Source organism: Macaca fascicularis, chromosome 4 (genome assembly GCF_037993035.2).
Source record: "Macaca fascicularis isolate 582-1 chromosome 4, T2T-MFA8v1.1".
Classification (NCBI taxonomy): domain Eukaryota; kingdom Metazoa; phylum Chordata; class Mammalia; order Primates; family Cercopithecidae; genus Macaca; species Macaca fascicularis.
This window is the reverse complement of record NC_088378.1, coordinates 78787632-78808813: the sequence shown is the minus strand read 5'-3', so window position 1 is coordinate 78808813 and position 21182 is coordinate 78787632. Positions and strand designations below refer to the sequence as shown.

The window sequence follows — 21182 nt, the reverse complement described above, 5'->3', positions numbered from 1 at the left end:
TTATTTTCCAGGTAATTAATGTGGACCTGATTCATATTGAAAATAGAATTGGTGACATTATTAAATCAGAAAAACATGTTCAGTTAGTGTTGGGACAACTGATAGATGAGTAAGTATAATAAAGTACAAATTTAGGAGCACTTCGTTGATTTTCTTTCTTTTTTTTTTAATAGTGTTTAAATTTAGGCCAATTATGGCCAGTTAGACATTTCATTTAGAACTCTTACAGTGCTAATTTTCATGGTAAGGTTTATTTCACTTTAAGAGTAAGTGCTTAAGCCACATGTGGTGGCATGTACCTGTAATCCCAGCTACTCAGAAGGCGGAGGCTGGAGGATTACTTGACCAGGAATTTGAGACCAGCCTACGTAACAGCAAAGATCCTGTCTCAAATTAAAAAAAAAAAAAAAAAAAATTAGTGTTATTGTATGGAATACTTAGAAATAATATAGACTTCTATGTTTTTCTTAAGAAGAAAATGTAAAACATAACTTTTACATTCTTTCCCATGTAATCTTAACTCTGAAAGCAAATTTGTTCCAAAAATGTTAATGGAAATCGAATACAAATCTCCACTTAAAAAAATCCCAGCATGCCAACCTGGCAACATGGCAAAACCCCATTTCACTAATTAAGTTTACTAATTAAAAAATCAGCCAGATGTGATGACTCGCACCTATAGTCCCAGCTACTCAGGAGGCCGAGGTAGGAAGATTGCTTGAGCCCAGGAGGTCAAGGCCGCTGTAAGCCATAATCATGCCATAGCACTCCAACCTGGGTGACAGAGTGAGACCTTGATGCCAAAAAAAAAAGAAAAAAAATTTATTGTTTGATTAACCTTACATTTAGCTACACTAATGAGAAAAAAATATTTTTTAAAATATGAGTGATGAGTGGTGTTCATGTACACACACATTTCATTACTTTTGGGGCATACTTCATTTCAATGGAAATTAAACATAAAACGAGTCAACAGAAAAAAATTCCTAATTCTTTTTTCTATTCTTTTCTTTTTTTCACTATTAGGAATTACTTGGATCGGTTGGCAGAAGAGGTAAATGATAAATTGCAAGAAAGTGGTCAGGTCACCATATCAGAACTGTGTAAAACCTATGATCTTCCTGGAAACTTTCTGACACAGGTATGTATTTTTTTTCCTAATAATACAATATGTCTTTTTACCAAAGGATTTTAAACAAAGACTTTGAATGGAAGGGGAAAAAAACGAGACTTCCTTACCATCAGTTGATTTATTGCGGGTGTCTGACTTGATATATGTTGTAGCAGTATATTTGTGGGGTGCTTCTTGTACATTAATGGTTCTGAGGAGACACTTTAAAAATGATTGTAATCTTCCTGAACCGAGAGACATCCTAAAACTAATTTATAGACTAAGCTCTAGGGCTGCTTTGATGCAATTAGCAATTGTATAATAAGTGCATGGATTTATTTAATGCTTTTGATACCAGCTATATAGAAACTGTAACCAGACAATTAAATTTCTGATTGCCCAGTTAAATTTCAAGAAATAATTGATAGAGATAATAATTTATAGGGGGTACTACTGGCATCTTGTGAGTAAAGGTCAGGGATGCTGCTAAACATCCTACAATGTACAGGACATCCCCCCAACAAAGAGTTTTTTTGTTCCAAATGTCAGTAGTGCCAACATCTTTTGATTTCACCATTTATCCTCTTCTAAACTGTCAGAATGATGGGAAGAAGAACCAAGGAATGTGACATTCTCTTAACTTTAGGTATTTGTGTCAGTACTCAAATATCTTATGTGTAATAACAATGCTGCCTGAAAACATAGGCTATTTTCTTGTTTACTTTTTTTCTGTTTTTTTTGTTTGTTTTTTTAGAATCATAGAAATTCATTTGGTAGAGCGGAAAGGACATAAGCTTTTGAGATTTTTAAAAGACCTTGATTTGAATACTGTCTGTACCACTTCTTATTTGACATTAGGAAAATCATTTCATCTCTTTTATGCTTCACATTACGTATCTGTAAAACAGGAAATACTGTCTTTTTTATAGGCTTCATTGAAATCTAGTGAAATATCTAACACAATGGAGAAACTAAATAATGCTAGTCCTGTTTTATATTTACTGAAACAAGGGAAAATCCAAATCTCTCTTTAGGTATCTATCACTTTGAGAAATTCTAACTTGCAAAATTTGCCAAACCATAATTGCATGAGATTAATTTATAATACAAGCAGATTTACTTGCTCATATTAAGAAAATGAGCTTCCCTAACTCCATTTAAAATACCATTTATAGTATAGATCTGTTTTATATAGTATTTCAGGAGCTGAAGTTCTATTTTACATGAGCAAACATACGTTAATCACAGGACAAAAAATGTATTTTTAAAATACTTCTTTAAAGTATCCAGCTCAAATCCAAATGATTTCTTATAAAACTGTTTCTGAATACATTTTAGTAACGTATCTAGTTTTTAATATTTTTCAGTTCCATTCTGAATATAGCAGTATTCTAAAAGCTCATTAAGTTGTTTGAAAAACATTTTTCTATATCATAAAAATTTGAACTGAGCTGACTTGAGTAGATTTAACTTAGAATGTGAAATATGTCCAAACTTATTTCTGATGTACCTGATGCCAGTCGTAGTATAGCTGTGGAGAAAATTCTGCTGAACTTGAAAGAAGGTTACCAAGAAATCAGATCATCTGCCATAGATCTTCTGGACAGGCATAAATTTGCATTAGAGAGAATAACTTTTGAGGTCTTACATTTCCCTATGCTGCAGAATCTGGAATAACACTTATACTTCTGTTAGTATTAGAAGCTCCAGAAAGGGTCTTCTCCAAGACCCATTTGTATGTCTTGGCTCTCTGTATATTGGAGGCTGCCCATATCTAGAAACCATCATATCAAATCATCATCATATTGATAGTCATTTTTATTTTATATTAGAAATAGCCCTCATTAACAAGAGCTAATACGACAGCTCAACCTTTTAACATGTAAGCAAGCAATTTGACTCATTTCTTGGCTCTGCTATGAGATAGTGAACTTTTCTAGATACTGAATCTTTACTTTAGTTGATATATCTTATAATTTATGCTTGTTGAAATTTCTCGGTCACATGATTGATACCTCAGCATGCAGCATGACTTGAGTATAACTATGCAAATGCATATGTGTAATTATTTTCTTTTAAATTAATAAAAATTTACATCTTTACCCACAGGCACTAACTCAGCGACTTGGTAGAATTATCAGTGGACATATTGATCTTGATAATAGAGGAGTAATTTTTACAGAAGCTTTTGTAGCTCGACATAAAGCACGTATCCGTGGACTATTCAGTGCCATTACCCGGTAAGTATATTTTAAAGAATATATATTTTCACATTTCTTTGATCATAGTTTGCATTTTTTTCCCAGCAGCTGAATCTTTTTCTTTGTTTTAATAAAGTCTCATTTAGGACCCCAGTTTATTAAACAGATTAAAGGGCAGTTTTTGTAAAATAGAAATTGAGATTCCAGAGTTCTAGAATGCAGCCTTTCTCTCCAGTCCGCATCTCCTTCCTCTCCCTACCTTCACCACCCTTGTGACCCCATATACACTTCGGCAGAATGCAGTTTAAAAACTGCTGCCCAGATCAGTATATAAGTGTCACCCTTGAATCATGGAAAGAACATGCAATTTAAAGTCAGAAGAATTTGGTTCATAGCTTTATCACAGAATAGGCACATGACCTTGAGCAGATAAGTCAGTCACCTAACTTCTTTGGGCATCATATGGGGCTAGAGAATTTTATAACATTTTTTACTTTATAGCATTCTATAATTGTAATGAATAACAATGTTACTTTCAAAGTTACTGACTTTTCTAAAATAAAAATTTCTGAAATATTTGAATCTGTGTAACAGACTCCAGCATAGAATTCAGAAAATCTATATTCTTAATTATCTCCTCTGTCCTGTGTCATCAACTTCATCTCAGTGGCTATATGCCCTACCAGCATTTAAGTATGTCCAAAAGTCTCCCATTTTAAAACAAATCTCTCTGAACCCCTTTATTCTATATCATCTATCATGCTGTTTGTTCCCTCCCTTAAAGTGAACCTTCTGGATAGTTGAAATCTACATTCAGTGTCTCAGTTACCTTCTGTCACTTCTTAACCCACCTATCTAGCTTCTACTACATATATAGCACTCATGTCTCAATATCTGTAAGTCTAATGGATACTTTCTGTTTATTTGGCTTTACAGCAGCATTTAAGTCCAGTTACAACTTCCTTCTTGAAATATTCTCTTTTTTTTAAACATAACACTTTAAATTTCTTCTTATCTCTTTTGGCTGCATCTTCTAAGTTACCTTCTCTAGCTCTTTCTTTCACAATCCTTTAAAGTGTTGTTTCACGCCATCTTTTCTTCCCAGTTCTGTGCTGTCATCTTAGGTGATTTCACATGGCAGCCACAGTGATTTCTCTTTTTGTCATTCAACCAATCAACAAGCATTTGTTGAGCACCTAATGCATGTAAGGCACTAGGGTACAAAAGGGAGAAGGTTAGAAGGAGAGGTTGTATTCTAATGAAATGATTTCCTCCCTCCCTTCCTCTGTGCAGGAGAACTATTTTTTCTGACCAGTTTGAGAGGGAGTTGCTGACATGATGTTCTGTCACCACAGATACTACAATCTGTATTTCCTATGGAAAGGGGCATCATCCTATATAGCTATAATATAGTCATCAAAAACAGCAAACTAACATTGATTGATTACTACCATCTAGTCCTTGGATCCCCTTTATATTTTACTCATTATTGTAATAGTGTTCTTTGTAGAAAAAGGATCCAATTCAGGATCACAGATTGCATTTAATTGATATGAGTCCTTAGTCACTTTCAATCTGGAATACTTACTTGATTTTTCCTTGACATTCATGACCTTGACACTTTTGAAGATCACAGGCCGATTATTTTATAGAATGTTCATTGTTGCTTGTCTGCTATTTATTGGATTATAATCTGCTATCATTATTTACATGTTCATACTGGCCCTGATGTAGCTAGTGGTAGCGCCTGCAGGTTGGCTTTTTACATGCCCCCATCATTCTTGAAACTTTCTTTTCTTTCTGGCTTAAGATGTTCCAGGCTTAGTTCACACTTTCCCTGTCCCAAACCTCCAATCAGCCATTTCTCCAGAGATCTCTGCTTTCTTTTAGTAGAGTATGGGATTTAGAAACCAAGATCCGGATACTACATTACTTACCACTATTGGGTTCTCACTGCTCCCAGGCCCTCTCAGAGTAGACAAGCTAGCACAGGGCCCCCAGTCCCCAGGCTGCCAACCAGTACCAGTCTGTAGCCTATTAGGAACCAGGCTGTGCAACAGGCGAGAGTGGGCAAGCCAGCATTACCGCCTGAGCTGCTCTTCCTGTCAGATCAGTGGCGGCATTAGATTCTCATAGAAGCGTGAACCCTATTGTAAAATGTGCGTGCAAGGGATGTTGGGTGCATGCTCCTTATGAGAACCGAATGCCTGATGATCTGAGGTGGAACAGTTTTATCCTGAAACCATCCCCCACAACCTGGGTCCATGCAAAATTTGTCTTCCATGAAACCAGTCCTTGGTGCCAAAAAGGTTGGGGACCACTGAACTAGAAGTTACACATACACATGTACATACACCTCTCTATACATCTGTATTTCTATATCTTTATCTATGTGTATTGGAAACTGTGAGTTTGTGCTGATACTTCCAATTCTAGTCCAATACTGTAAGTTTCATTTCATTCTAGTTTCCTTATTTTCCATGTTTGTAGCTTTCTTCACTGACTAGGAAAAATCTAACTCCTATTATCCTTAATGTATTTAGTTACTTGATTAATTCCCCTTATGTGACTGGTTTCCCATTGCTACTGCAGCTCCCTTTCTCATGTGGGTGTTCTCTTTACTCCATGTAGGCTCTGACAGCCTGCACCAGATCACCCTCCTAACACAAGAAATGGATGGTTGTTTCTGGGGAGAGAAACTGGGTAGCTGGGTGATAGGAATGGAGAGCGATTCTTCAGTTTTATAACTTTTTTGTACCCTGTTCATTACGTTGTCAAAAACTAAAAACTAGAAATATCTTTGTTCCTATTTATAAAAATTTACCTTTTTTCTTTGACTAATTATTGTGGTGATGGTAATTTTCATCAAAATCAGCTGTTTTTCTCATTCATAGTAGTCCTGAGTTTCACTATATGGAGGTACCATCAAATAATGAGAGGAAAATAAGTTTTGAGCCTCAAAAGATGTTGCTAGGTTGTGTGGCTTCTAGATAGTACCATTTAAGGCACCATATCTTCATATTTGTCTCTTAAAAATAAGGAACCATCCCACTTCTCTAGTCTAACTTCAGAGGAGACACCTGCATCTCAGACTTTTAAAAAGTTTATATTTCTTGTTTTTATGGATATTTCTTGTTATTATGGATAGCCAGAGGGAAGCACAGGAAGCAGTTAGTGAGAAGAACGATATATGTAGGTATACTAAATACGTTGTATTCCAAATTGAAATAAAAACTCAGCTAGAGTTTCATCATACAAAAAAGCTAGAAATTTTGCACAACTCAATTCATTGTTTATTGAACACCCACAATAAGTTAGGTACCTAGACATTTTAAGATGAAGTCCTTCAAGGAGCTTTCTACATTTTTGTAAGGATGTGTTTGGGTTGAAGGGAACAAAAGATAAAAAAACATGAGAGGTTGTAATAATTATAAGGTAAACAGAGGAGAGCAAAATTCACAGAGGACCTAGACTTTGTTGGTTTGGAGGTTTGCTATGGTTTGGATGTGGTTTGTACCCACTAAACCTTATGTTGCAGTTTGATCACCAATGTGGCAGAATTGGGAGGTAGGGCCTAGTAAGTGTTTGGGTCACAGGAGTGGATCTCTCATGAATAGATTAATGCCCTCCCACCAGGTGAGTGAATTCTTGTTCTCAGGGGAATGCATTAGTTCTCTAGAGAGTATATTGTTTAAAGGAGTATGGCTTCCTTGGTTTTTCCCCTTTGTTTTCTCTTTCACTATGTAAATTGGAACAGCTTGAAACCCTCAAAAAATGTAGCTGCTCAATCTTGAACTTTCTAGCCACCAGAATCATGAGCCAAATAAACCTTTTCTCTTTGTAAATTACCCAGCCTCAAGGCTTTTGTTATAGCAATACTAAACTGACTAAAGCCCCTGCCGTGCTTCCAGATACTATAGCTAAAAATTTTGAGTAAAACAATTTAATAAAAAGCAAATTGATCCTAAGAATTGGGTAAAAATAATAATTTACTCAAAAACACAGTTTTAAATAGTTAATTCATTTTCATACAACTGTTTCTGCTTTCACAAGTTTGAAGTAGAAAATATTTACATTATCCTAAATCATCAACAATGGAGGATTGAAATGTTAGAATTACTTAAGTCGTTTTGTTATATGCATTAAAAATGAAAACAGATCAACCTTAACTAGAAAGAACAGGCATACTGGCTTAAAATGAATAGAAAAAAAAATTGTAATCAGAATAAAAAGTCTAGATTATTTTCTTGTATCCTTTACTTTAAAAAAAAAAAACTATAGGTATTATAAATGAGATACAGTCATAGGGGTCCACCCCAAAGAAATGAAAGCATTCATCCATACAAAGTCAAAAACATAAATGTTCATAGGAGCATTATCCACAATAGCCACAAACTGGAAATAGTTCACCCGTCTGTCAACTGATGAGTATATAAACAAAATGTGGTATATTCATACAAGGGAATGCTGTTCATCAATAAGAAGGAATGAACTACTGATGTATGCTTCATCATGGATGAATCTCAAAAACACAGAAAGGAGAGCACATATTAATTCCATTTATGTTAATGGCTAGAAAGGCAAATTTATAGAGGCAGAAAACAGATAATTGTCTAGATTTAGTAGTGGCAGCAGGAATTAACTGCAGATAGCTATCAGATAACTTTTTGGCTGATGAAAACATAAACTGGATTGTAGCGATGGTTGCACAACTCTGTAAATGTGTTAAGATCATTGAATTGTACATTTACTGTGGGGTAGACTTCATGTAATTTAAATTATACCTTATTGCAATAAAACTGGTTAACAAAAGAAATGCATAGTCAGTGCAGAAAATAGAAAATACTCAAAAGCAAAAAAAAAAAAAAAAAAAATTTAAAATGGATCCCTCTCAGTCAGTCACCCTAATCTAGCCTCATATCATTCCAAACATTTTCAGTGCACATGTGATCTCATTTTTCTTCGAAAATAGAACCATATGACATCCACTTGAATATTCCCAAGTAAGGAACGAGCCTCCCAGACAGAAAAAACATTGAAGAAAAACCTAAAGACTAAGGCAAATAGTTACGTATCATGGAAATCTGAGAATTTAGAGGAATGGGAATGTAAACTGATCCTTGATTGCAAGTACAGGTTGATGTCCCTGATATTTCAGTAACAACATTCCAATTAAGGATTTAAAATTTGGTGTAATTTTTGACTTTATTTTTAATTTTAAGTATTTAAGTATTTTTCTTAAATTCTAATTATCCTATTTTTTAAGTTCGTTAATCTATAACACTATAATGAGTAAGAAGTTTTTTTTTTTTTTTTTAACTTTCCATAAAGACCTACAGCTGTGAATTCTTTGATTTCAAAATATGGATTTCAGGAGCAGCTTCTTTACTGTGAGTTTGGTTTAAATTATATTTACTTAATTAGCTGCTGAATAGGCTATTAATGTAAAACTAACTTTAATGCTTTTTCCTCTTTGTTAATATAACTAAAATATTTCCTGGTTTAAAAAAGTTTCTGTATCGAGTTTTATATATGTAACTATCTGTGATACTCACCACACATTTAATATTGGTTAGCCCTAGAGCACTATAATGAAAAAAAGTAAGCATTTATAATGAAAATATATGTCTCACACACTCTATTATACATGTACATATAGATATTTAAAATTGTAAGATTAAGAATAGTTTTTACTTTGTTTCTTATGATTTTGCTACATTATCTAATATGAAGGTAAATCGTGTTTCACTAACAATTGTTACCAAGAGTTGATAGCAATAAAAGTACATTCTTATCATTGAAACAACATATTATCTCGAAAATAATCTTTGTTCATTATCTTTGTTGTTTGTGAAGCTCTTGGGAGGTTTTGAGGGTTTTTAATGCTTTGCTGAAATAATTTTTAAAAGCAATGATTTTGTCTTTCAACTCAGATTATCTGTGCAAATGTAAGAACTAAAATGAAAAATGGAAAAGAAATATCAAGTATTGAACCAAAAATTAATTTTCACTGTCTATTCAGAATATGAACTTAAAAATTTTTGTTTGATGATTTAAAATTAAACTGAATTTTTTGGAATCTATGTAATTAGGGGTTGGTGTAATTTCATTACAATGTAAAGTTCTTCACATAACAGTGACTTCACAACTTTGGTCAGAATTTAGAATGGATTTACATTGTACAGTCATGAAATTGAGGATTGTATGTTGTAGTCTATTGAGAAATCTGGACTTTTTTGATGTATTCTAATTTACTCAGCATTGCAATTTTAAAATTCATGCACAAACTAATTTTTATTTCTGTTACAGACTAATTTTCATTAGCCTTTCTTTTTGCCAATCATCTTTTGAATGTGCTTGCTGATTCACTTAGAAATAGCTCCCTTCCATCTGCTTTTTCCTTTTTAGAGGATTTTAGTTTCTAAAACAAAATGTTAAATGTTATGGTTTAAATAAAAATATAAATTTGGTATTAATGGCAGCACCTTCCACTTCGTGGTGGTGGTGATGGTAGTGATACTTAGTTAATAATTATTATTGAGTCTTTATTACCTGCCAGCTACCGTTCCAAGCAATTTACTTGAATACAACAATTCTGTAAGATGATACTGTTATTATCCCCATTTCACAGATACGAAAATGGAGAAATAAGGACAGTGACTTGTCTAGTGTTTCATAGCTAGTGGGTGGCAGAGTTGAGGTTTAGACTTAGTCTGATTCCAGAATTGATCCTCTTAACCAAGGCATTATACTGTTCTTTTAGGTGGGGCTGAAATGTCTTACTTCAATGTAAACAGTGGAAATGTAATAACTCTTTAAAATGCTCATAGTTTTATTTCACACTGCTGGTGCTAATATAGTCTAGGTGTCTTGATTTTTTTAATATTAAAAAATGGAACTTGTTAACACTAATAATTGTGTATTACCTGTTCTTCAAGTGTTTTATCATCTGTTTTTAGTGAATCATGAAATAGATAATGGCATGCTATGTTTTTCCCAAAATTACTCAAACTAAAAATTTCAGGTTAATATTAACTAGTTTGAGTTACAAGTTCAACACCTTTAGCTAGTTGCCAAAATGCAAAATTTCCCTGAATTTATAATCTGAATATTCTCATAAATGGCAGGAAAATTTTGTCTAAAATATACTACCTTTATTTTTGCTATTTAAACTTCAGGTTGGTTTTTTAAAGGTTAAGAATAAGTAAATTATGACATAATAAAGTATTTTACTTTTTAAGATTTATACCTGCTCTGATTTATTTGTATTCATGTGGTTTTGTTTTAAGCTGTGCTTGAGGAACTTGTTAATAGTGGACGCTTACGAGGCACTGTGGTTGGTGGGAGACAGGATAAAGCTGTGTTTGTCCCTGACATCTACTCCAGGACACAGAGTACTTGGGTGGATTCCTTTTTCAGGCAGAATGGCTATCTAGGTAACTTTCTTATTTCTTTAAAACTAAAATTTCTTTTTAACACTAAACTCATTCTTCAAAAGTATTATACTAACCCTAGAGTTCTCCTTTGATCTGTGGGTCATATTAAAAATAATAATAAATAAAAATTTTAAAATGGGAACCCTAGAGTCTACATATACTGTCCTGTATGATCAGAAGATTATAATGGTTCCCTTCGAGTATAAAGTAATCACACTGTGAGTTTCTATGGGTCTTGGAACTGAGTTTAGTTCTATAGTTACTGAACAATTATAAGGTAAAAAGGCTAAAAGCTGGTACTAATTGCTGCCAATCTTCCAGTTACATTTATTAAGATGGCACTATAAACTTAAAAGTATTTTTTAATTCATATAAGTAATTATATCTTACATTTTGTGAAGTTGCCCAGTTTTTCAGATATATCATCTTAGAAATATTTTGTTGACTATCAGATTTACAATGGGTATTTTTATTGGTTACCTAATACTTTGGAAATATTGAAATTATTCTAAATTCTGTGTCTGAAGTTCTACTGTCATTTGGATAAATTGGACTGAATTTAGTTATTTAAACAATTAGCATATATATAAGATATATATACATATATATATAGCTTAGTTTAATCAATTTTATAATCCAAGTCAAACTGCATAACAGATTCCTTCCTCAGTAATAAACCTGTATGTCCTTAGTATATAAACAATTTAAACGTATGGTATAAAATACTGGGTTTTTCTTATGTTTTCTTGACTTCCTAAAATGTACTTTTCAGTTTCTTCAATTATAATCATGGATTAGAACTTTATTATAACTAGTTTTCTTAACCATGATTATTTGGGGTGGAGTTAGAGGAGTTAAGAAGGTAGATATCTCTAATAACTTTATTGGCTGTAACTTTTAAGTCTTTATTTTTCACTTTTGTCTTACATGTAATTGACAGTTCTAATCCAACTTTGTGATGTATTTGTAGAATTTGATGCTTTATCCAGACTTGGAATCCCAGATGCTGTAAGCTACATAAAGAAAAGATACAAGACTACACAACTCTTGTTTTTGAAAGCAGCTTGTGTTGGTCAGGGACTTGTGGATCAAGTGGAAGCATCAGTAGAAGAAGCCATCAGCTCTGGAACATGGGTTGATATTGCGGTATGTTTTATCTTTTCCTCACTTTTCTTTAACAATGACAACTGATATTTTACTAATATTTGACCATTTAGAAATTAGGATACACAAAGATGGTCTTGGCTTTGGAGGCAAATTCTAATCATTGTTATAACAAAAATAATCTTTAGGCTTAAAGTCTTTCGGGTGACCTACTACGTGTGGACAGTCAACATCCAGAATTCTATAAATCTCAAAACAAACAAGCAAACAGTATAACATTCCTGTTAATCGTGATAAAGAATTGATGAGACTTCTCACATCTTTTCCAAGCATTTACAGCTGTACTGGCATCAGGCATTGTGTAGCATTTGTTTATTCCTTATCCATTAATCTCTTCTAACGTATTAACACAAGCTGCCTTGGCATTGATAGTGTTTACTTCAGTGTTCAATGTTGACTTGCCTTTCAGTATGCCAAAAAGATAAGTGTAGATAAAGATAAATAAATGAGGCCAATCCATTATTTTCTAGTCGGGCCCAGACCCTCTTTATAAAGCAGAAATTCTTTGTTTTGGATATGAAAGTCCCAAAGATTCCAGATTTAAGTGTTCTTTTATTCATCTAACAAAACTACCTTCTGTGTGCCAGGCACCATTCTATTAATACTTGTTGGGGATATGGTAGCCAGACAAGCTTGCTGTCTTTAGGAGGGATACTTTCATTAGGGAGAGATAGTTAAGGAAAACAGTAAGATAATTTCAGATAGGAGGAAGAGTTATGACAAAATACATTTTGAAGGTTATCAGGATATTCTGGTGGACTGCTTGTGACATCGTGAGAAAGACGAACTATGTGTGCCTTGTAGGTTTTGGTGTTGTTTTGAACAATTGGAGATGTCTGTTAGGCATACAAGTGGGGAAGGTAGGCAATAGGATATATGATTTCAGAGCTCAGAGTGGTGATGAAACCAGAAATATAATTTGGAGGTAATCGGCATAAATATGGTTCCAAAAGCCACTGGACTTAATGAGATCACCTAGAGAGAGCATATATGTATATAGCAAATGGTTTCACTGCATTATATTGCATTTATACTTTATTTTTATTTTGTTTGTAATTCTAGCCTCTGCTGCCCACTTCTTTATCAGTTGAAGATGCTGCCATATTGCTTCAGCAGGTGATGAGGGCATTCAGCAAACAGGCCTCAGCTGTAGTCTTTAGCGACACTGTTGTAGTCAGTGAAAAATTTATAAATGACTGTACAGAACTGTTCCGTGAGCTGATGCACCAGAAGGCTGAAAAGGTATGCCAGATTTCCTTTTATCTGCTAATCTTAATGGTATTTTCAATGTAGAATCATCTGATGTCTTTTGAAAAATGGGATAAGCAAAAGTGAACACTTGGTATCATTTATTATTTCCCTTTAATGTATCATTCCTTTTTATTTTCTCTCCCAGATTTGTTTTTTCTCTTATTCCCATCAAAACATATGACTTAAAAGTTGGTGAACTGACTTTATAAATTAAAATAACATAAATGAAATTACACACTTTTCAGTTAAGTTTCCTGAGGTTGGTCCAACTTTAAAACATCAAAATGCACAAAAAACAGTATCTGTAGATATGTACAAATATACAGTGTATTTGTCAATCAATACACAATATATTAATCTAGCAGAGTCTCAATAGTTTTTCCTATTTGGGGTACACAGACAGGGTAAATTACTGAAGAAAGAAATTTTGTTACCATTTATTAGTTCCTCAGAGCAACTACTGTCAAAGTATTTTGAAATAGAAGTCCTGCCAGGTCTGTGTTAATGACTCTTTAGTTCATGTTCATGTTTCTAGTTGGCAGCGTCACCTCCTTAAGCCTGCTCTCAAATAGGTAAAATAGGCCTATTTATTTTAAACTGTTAATAAATTTATGAGGGCTTATTAAATATGTAAATTGTTTAGCTGTTCTCCTTCTAAGCTCTTTAATAGTCTAAAAATGAGATAAATTTCTGCATTTAACCTGATAAGCAGCAGAGAAGATTAAAAAGTATACATGTTTGATGTCAGCAAACCTGAATTTAAAATGTGTATTCTCTGTATGACTTTGGACAAATAGAACTCTAGTTTCCTTATCTTTAAAGAAATGATTATGATGCCTACTATGGAAAGAATAAATATAAATAAGGGATATATGTAAAACATCTGTTCCATGTGAACTACCAGTTATTAAATGACTCTTATTTTTATTTGGGATTTTTTACTCAAGTAAAAATTTAACATGGTCATCACTTTTCTTCTTTCCTTGGGCTCCTCCCTCTAACCACAAAAATAAATTCAGAAAAAGGTGATTATCTCGTGTGAACTGTCAACATTTTAAGCATTTTCCTTTAGAAAAACAAAAAGGAAATAATATTGTTTTTATCATAAATGTATACTTCTGTCACTAGAGATTATAGGACCCTATCCCGTCAGAAAGAATCAGTATCCAAACTTGGAAATACTTCATCGTTGTTATAAACTTTTGGAAAGCAGAGATTATTAAGAATGAGTCCAGAGGGGGGAAAAAAAGATTATATGACTTACTATGCAACTCACATATGGTAATTTGGGTGGAGTAGGGGATGGAGGGTTCATTATCTTTAATAATCTCAAGTATCCAGGTGGCATTGGAATTGGGAGTCTCAAAAAGCAAAGGAGCATGGGGCATCGATTAAGCTGTGGTAAAACCAGCCAGTAACAGTTGGAGAGGATTGCATCTGATTGCCACTGTGTAATCAGTTGTTAAGTGACAGGATAGGATTTCTCATTAGTTAATAATGGGTACAAAAAAAGTCAAGAGCAGCAAGGGAAGAGACCTATTTTGGGCAAGGAGAAACATTTCTCTTAGAGTGACAGCTCTGAAACAAAGCTCTAGAGTTCTTCTAAGCAACAAAACCAAACAAGAATAATCAGTGAGTATATAAACAACTTTTATGCTTTTGGAAATGCTATATGTTTTTCCTACCAAAAAAAAAACATGTTTTATTTTAGGAAATGAAAAATAATCCTGTGCATTTAATCACCGAAGAAGATCTGAAACAAATCTCCACTTTAGAAAGCGTTAGTACAAGTAAAAAGGATAAAAAAGATGAGCGAAGAAGGAAAGCAACAGGTAATAAATTGTTAACAAGGAATATTCAAAGATAAGTTTTATATTTGCTGCAGTGAACTTTGCATTTATCACATTTATTATGCCCTTTGAAAGGCCTTTTATTTTATTGATTTACCTTTAAACAGCTAATACCAACCAAATATTTTGCCAATGTGTTAAATTTTATATATTAAAATGGAAATATTGGTGATTATGTTTTCTGTTTTTTTGTGTGTATGTGTGAAAACTTAATTTTGTCATCATGCTTATCTCTTGTTTTTCCCCATCGTTCCAGCCCAGTAGCCCTTTTATTTTTTTTGATTCTCAAACTTGCCAGGGTCATATTCACCTCAAAGCTTTTACACTGTTCTTTTTACCTAGAATGCCCTCTCCCAAACTTTAGTAGCTGGTTTATTCTTTCATTCAGATCTCGACTTTAAATGCCACTTCCTTAGGGAGGCCTCCTAACCCTTCTGAGTAGTAGCCACAGTCACTCTCTGCTACCTCATTTTGTCAATTTATTTGCATCACTTTATCACCATGTTGTGTTTTATTGTTTGGGAACTGTGTTGATTTCATTTATTGTTGTACTCTTGCTACATACCCAAAGCACCACTTGATATATTTTAGGTGTCCTATAAACATACTTATTAAATGAAAGAATTTCTCAATGAAATATTTTTATATTTCTTTTTCTAAAGTCACTAGAAATTATTCTAGGTATCACTGGTATGCTTGTAATTTGCGTTGGAAAAGTAACATATATTTCCATAGTTTTTATAGTAGGAATAGTGTTATTAGTGCTTTATCGGAACTGAAGAAATTCAGTATTCAGCATTTTTCATTAATAAATACACTCCTAATTCTTTGAGTTAGTTTATTTCCTCATCCAAAATCTTTTTCTGTAAAACCTTTCAATAGCATTATGAAATTTCTCTATTCTTCCAGGAAAATTAATAAATTACTTAAATAAATCACAATAATATTCGTAGCTATGGATATTTAATCATATTATTTGAAGATACAGTTATAAATTTGCCTTACATCAGTATAACTAGTCTATTTAATATTTTATTTCTTATTAAAAGTTAAGGGTCATTTGTTGTTTTATTTTCAGTGATAATGCTATTGTATTATAATTGTTTAATTACAGTGTGTGGAATCATGTCAATCATGAATGTCCCCCGCCATAGGAAACTTATTGCCAAATGTAAAAAGCATGTTCACTTTAGACTTATGCTTTTGAAAATAGAATTTTTTTTATTTTCAAAGCATGGGAAAATAAATTAATAGAAGTTTAATTCTAGGATATGATGAAATCTAAGGCAAATCTATTTAGAATTTAGAAAAAGATCTAGTGATTATTTTATTAAAAAGACTAATCTTTTACTTATTTTATAGTAATATAATATAGTTGTAATATGTTCAATGGTTTAAACCCATTATCAGTATTCCATTTTGTAGAGTAGATATTTTACATGTAAATATCAAAGAGCAGGGAAATGCTGAAGTAGTATTTTTTATTTTTATTTACAGTGTTTGCAATGTTTCATTTTTTTTAAGTCTATAGTCAATAGGTAATGATACTTTTATACTTAACCAATTAATATTCATTGTCAACATTTATGGAGCACGTGTTATGTTTCAAGCATTTCTGTAAAGAATATATACATTAATGACACATGATCCTTACTCTTCAGAAGTTTATAATCTGGTTGAGTGGCAGATGAGTCAGGATGTCTCCTCTAAAAACAGGTAATAATCTTTCAACCAAGAAGGCAAAATAAGAATAATTAAATTTGTGAAGTCTTGTAATAGAAGGTTATTGATGAGGCTGTGGTAACACAGATGAGCAAAGGAGGACACATTTCTTTTGGGGAAGGTAGAAGAGGAAGTGAAGGAATGGATTTTTGTTAAAATATTGAGAGTTACAGGAAAGAGGTGACATTAGAGAAGGAGAAAGAGAATGCATTTAGAGCAGTCAGTCTATCTAAGTGGATTGCTCAAAAGATTTCATATTTTATTATTTTTTATTTATTAGATTTACTAAACTTTTAATAAGGGAACTCCAAATTTAAAAAGAGTCTAAAAGTTTCTTTTACCTTTATTTTTTCTGCTGTAAAGTTAAATACAACAATATAGCATCATTATTTTCTAAAAATGATGATTTAGTTAAGTAATGCTAACTAATGTCATTTTCCCACCAGAGGGCAGTGGAAGCGTGAGAGGAGGAGGTGGGGGCAATGCCAGAGAGTACAAAATTAGAAAAGTCAAGAAGAAAGGAAGAAAAGATGATGACAGTGATGATGAAACTCAATCATCCCACACTGGTAGGTAGCTTTTCTTTACTTTTCCTTGGTGTATGTGTGATATTTTTAACATATTTTCTTAAGAAGTATATAATTAGGTATATATGCTAATACAGGAAGTCCTTGTTTTGCAGTTTCAGTGGCACAAATTTCAGTTACCACACTTTAGTTAAATAATATCAGTCCAGTAACAACACTGTTTATCTTAAATACTAGATACAAAGATACTTTGATACTGAGTATTGTATAAAGTACAGATTTCACTGCTAGCTCTTCAGTCCACAAATCAGTACATAAATAACAGATGCATATCATGATCTGTGACAGTCACACCACTCATTATATAGTTTGTCAATGATTGGTCACTACACATTGGTTATTCTTTATGCACAGACAACAAAGCATGTAGCTGTATTGCCTAATTGTCTCCCAGTTATAAACGCTGTGATATTTTACAGAAATGGATAATCATAAAGAGAATTGGCCAACAGAGATAAAAGTGCAGCAAAGAAATGAAAAGTGGTAACGCTGAAAATAAAATTGGAATCAAACATAAATGGAGTTATAGAGGGACTGTGGGAATGTTGACACTGCCATTGTTCAAGAAAATGAGGAAAGTGGTTATGGCAAAAAGGATGAAAACATCTTAGAAGATGTGAAAATGGGCAAAAACTTTACAATTCTTGGAGATATTCCAAGACATTGAAAAGGCAAGGGATAAAACATTGGAAGCTGATTCAGAGTTAGAAAGTGGTATAACAATTTATAAGGCATAGGAAAACTACTTGCTCCATACTGCAAGTTAATTGATAATAAGAAGAAAGCAAACACTGTTCAAACTATTCCTGATAAGTATTTTACACAGAAATAAAACACTTTCATTCTCCATGTTCTAATGTATTAAAATACAGCGTATTAAATTATAAACATTAGTTTTACTTTTCATTTTCCTATACATTTATAACCAACAGTAAAAGCTTTTAATGTTTACCAGAAATTTTTAAATGCCACGGACCAATTGTAATTTTTCCCATTGATTATTAAGAAAGCTTTGCATGGTTTCACCTTACCTTGATCATTTTTATGGTCTTCCACTGCCATGCAAAACAAGTATTAGGGTATTTTTGAAAAGTAGACTTTTGCAAATTTAAATAGGAAACATTAATTTTATGTACCTTTTACTTTCATAGTAACACCTAACAGGTTGGTTGCTTATATCTAAGAGAGAGAATTAATTATATGCATCTTTCTTTTCCTAGACTTGTTAGTGCTTGGCAAAGAAAGTCTGCAAGAGACATCTTTTGTTTTTCTAATTAAAATTAAGATATTTTTAATTTTTCTGTTTAAAAAAGGTAAACTTAATGAAACCATGATACCACCCTCTTCCTTATCCCCACCTAAATGAAAATTAAAAAAAAAAAAAATTTAAATGATAATAGGTTGAGATTTGTGTTTTCCCTCTTTCACAGAATTCATTACATACGGGCTATAGCTGGAAGATGTAGATATCAAGTGATGTGCCTGCAGCTATTAATGTTCTACTTGCTGTTTGTAATAGCACAGTTGTTTAAGTTTTGTCTTTAAAGTATTCTGCGATAGGTAGAAATAACTACTGTTCCTCATGTATGTAAAACAGTGTTAATTAAAGGAAAAGTATCTTTATAGGAACTACTAGCTTTATCCTTATTTTAAATAGGATTAAGACTATCCATTGTGAATTTTAATTTTTCACTGGTAAATGAATGTTCCTGTTGCCCAGGTGTACTAGGCATGTGGGTGAAGAGGCATTACAAAAAAACACTTCTCTAATATCTGTAATCTTAAATAATTGTTAAATGAGGCATGTGATACTCCTTTTGTGAATACATTATTATTGAAAGGCGCTATAAACGTAGTAAAACCATCTTACCTTTAAAAATGTAATTTCAGTGCTTTTGAAAAAAAATTTGTGTTGTAATCTCTGAAATGGAGGATGAAATTGGGTTCTCAGCTAAAATATAGGATCAACTCAGTATGAAAGATTACTAGAAGAAAATGTAATTTAATAACCTGTAAAATGCATAAAGGAATTAAACAGGGAAATCATAGATCATTTAATGTGAACATCAGGAATGGACAGCAGATCTCAGAAAATAATAGTACTGTCTGTCTACTCTGAAGCTAAGATGTTAACTCCTTAGATTTTTATTTATAGTGAAAATTGATTTTTGAGCCATTTTATTTTTATTTCTAAGGTTTTTGCTTGTAGAATCAATAACTTAATTAAGCTAGAAATAATCATTTTTATACCTTTACAATTTCTAATGGAAATATTGTTAGCTTGCTTTTGTCTACAACCCATGCTTTCCTAAGGAAATGGGTAGGCATGACATTTGCACAGTTAACAATTATTTTCATTACAGTAGCTGCATACAAATTTTCCATACTATAGACTTATTTTTGTGAGAGCAAAAATACAGAATTTTGAGATTTTTTTTTTTTTTTTTTTTTTTTTGAGACGGAGTCTCGCTGTGTCTCCCAGGCTGGAGTGTAGTGGCATGATCTCGGCTCACTGCAAGCTCCGCCTCCCGGGTTCATGCCATTCTCCCGCCTCAGCCTCCCGAGTAGCTGAGACTACAGGCACCCGCCACCACGCCCGGCTAGTTTTTTGTATTTTTAGTAGAGACGGGGTTTCACCGTGTGAGCCAGGATAGTCTCGATCTCCTGACCTCGTGATCCACCCGCCTCGGCCTCCCAAAGTGCTGGGATTACAGGCTTGAGCCACCGCGTTTATCTATGCCTTTTCCAAAAGATAAATTTTAGCTTAGACAATTATTGGAATTGTGATTCACATGATTATAAAGACTTTCCAAAGATCTTATTTAAATTATAAGGATTATTTAATATCTAATAAATTTATATTTTTATAAAGGAGGAAAAACTGCCCAATATTCCTTGTTGAACAAAGATAAATTATTCTTTCCTTAAAAATTTGTTTTGAAATACTTGTTTTGATTTCTGGCTATTTGTATCATCCAGGTTTAACAAAGGGGAAAACCCTTTATTATTTTCTGATTGACTTGTAGAAAATAATCATTTTTAAATGAAGTTAGAAAATGATCACATAAGAAATTTTACCACTTCATGATAAAAACCTTCAATAAACTAGGCATCAAAGGAACATACCTCAAAATAATAAGAACTACTTACAACAAACCCACAACCAGCATCATACTGAGTGGAGAAAAGTTGGTAGAGCCATTAAGAACTGGAACAAGGCAAAGGATGTCCGCTCTCACCACTCCTATTCAACATAGTACTAGAAATCCTAGCCAGAGCAGTCAGGCAAGAGAAAGAAATAAAAGCATCCATACTGGAAAAGAGGAAGTAAGATTATCTCTGTTCTGATGACATGATCATATACCTAGAAAGCCATAAAGATTCCTCCAAAGACTCCTGGTCTTGATAAACGACTTCAGTAAAATATCAGGATACCAAATCAGTGTACAAAAATTAGCATTTCTATAAATCAGTGCCTTTCAAGCTGAGAACCAAATATTATTTTTTTTAATAGCTACCAAAAAAAAAAATACCTAAGAATACATTTTACCAAAGAAATGGAAGATCTCTACAAGAGTAACTACAAAACACTGATGAAAGAAATCATAGATGACACAAACAAATAGACATCCCAGGCTCATGGAGTAGAAGAATCAATATTGTTAAAATGACCATACTCCCCAAAGCAATCTACAGATTCAGTGCAATCTTTATCAAAAATGAACATCATTTTTCACAGAATTAGAAAGACATACTCCTGTAGTTCATATGGAACCAAAAGAGAGCCTGAAGAGCCAAAGCATCCTAAGCAAAAAGAACAAATATGGAGGCATCATATTGTCTGACTTCAAATTATACTA

General features: G+C 32.9%; 1 protein-coding gene and 2 long non-coding RNA genes across 13 annotated transcripts in view; 1 reads left to right on the top strand and 2 right to left on the bottom strand.

Annotated features, from left to right (window-relative positions):
• The window catches only part of LOC123572994 (uncharacterized), a 345306-nt gene that overhangs the window by 181254 nt on the left and 142870 nt on the right, over positions 1-21182 (bottom strand). The gene's annotated exons all lie outside the window — the stretch shown is intronic.
• The window catches only part of UFL1 (UFM1 specific ligase 1), a 32592-nt gene that overhangs the window by 3448 nt on the left and 7962 nt on the right, over positions 1-21182 (top strand). For both annotated transcript variants that reach the window (XM_045391254.3, XM_005552325.4), the window contains exons 4-12: positions 12-109; positions 1027-1141; positions 3221-3351; positions 8644-8702; positions 10602-10748; positions 11719-11894; positions 12975-13154; positions 14875-14995; positions 17182-17304. In XM_045391254.3, coding sequence (XP_045247189.1) covers positions 12-109; positions 1027-1141; positions 3221-3351; positions 8644-8702; positions 10602-10748; positions 11719-11894; positions 12975-13154; positions 14875-14995; positions 17182-17304 — 1150 coding nt within the window. The remainder of the gene's footprint in view (positions 1-11; positions 110-1026; positions 1142-3220; positions 3352-8643; positions 8703-10601; positions 10749-11718; positions 11895-12974; positions 13155-14874; positions 14996-17181; positions 17305-21182) is intronic.
• LOC102129188 (uncharacterized) overlaps positions 1-21182 on the bottom strand; it is a 30858-nt gene that overhangs the window by 4817 nt on the left and 4859 nt on the right. Inside the window, exons 3-4 of one of the 3 annotated variants that reach the window (XR_010586316.1) lie at positions 4355-4525; positions 677-793 (exon numbers count right to left, since the gene is read on the bottom strand). The exons of 1 other annotated variant lie outside the window; for it this stretch is intronic. This is a non-coding gene — a long non-coding RNA (uncharacterized lncRNA). The remainder of the gene's footprint in view (positions 1-676; positions 794-4354; positions 4526-21182) is intronic. One more of the 3 variants, XR_276317.4, reaches the window with a different exon arrangement.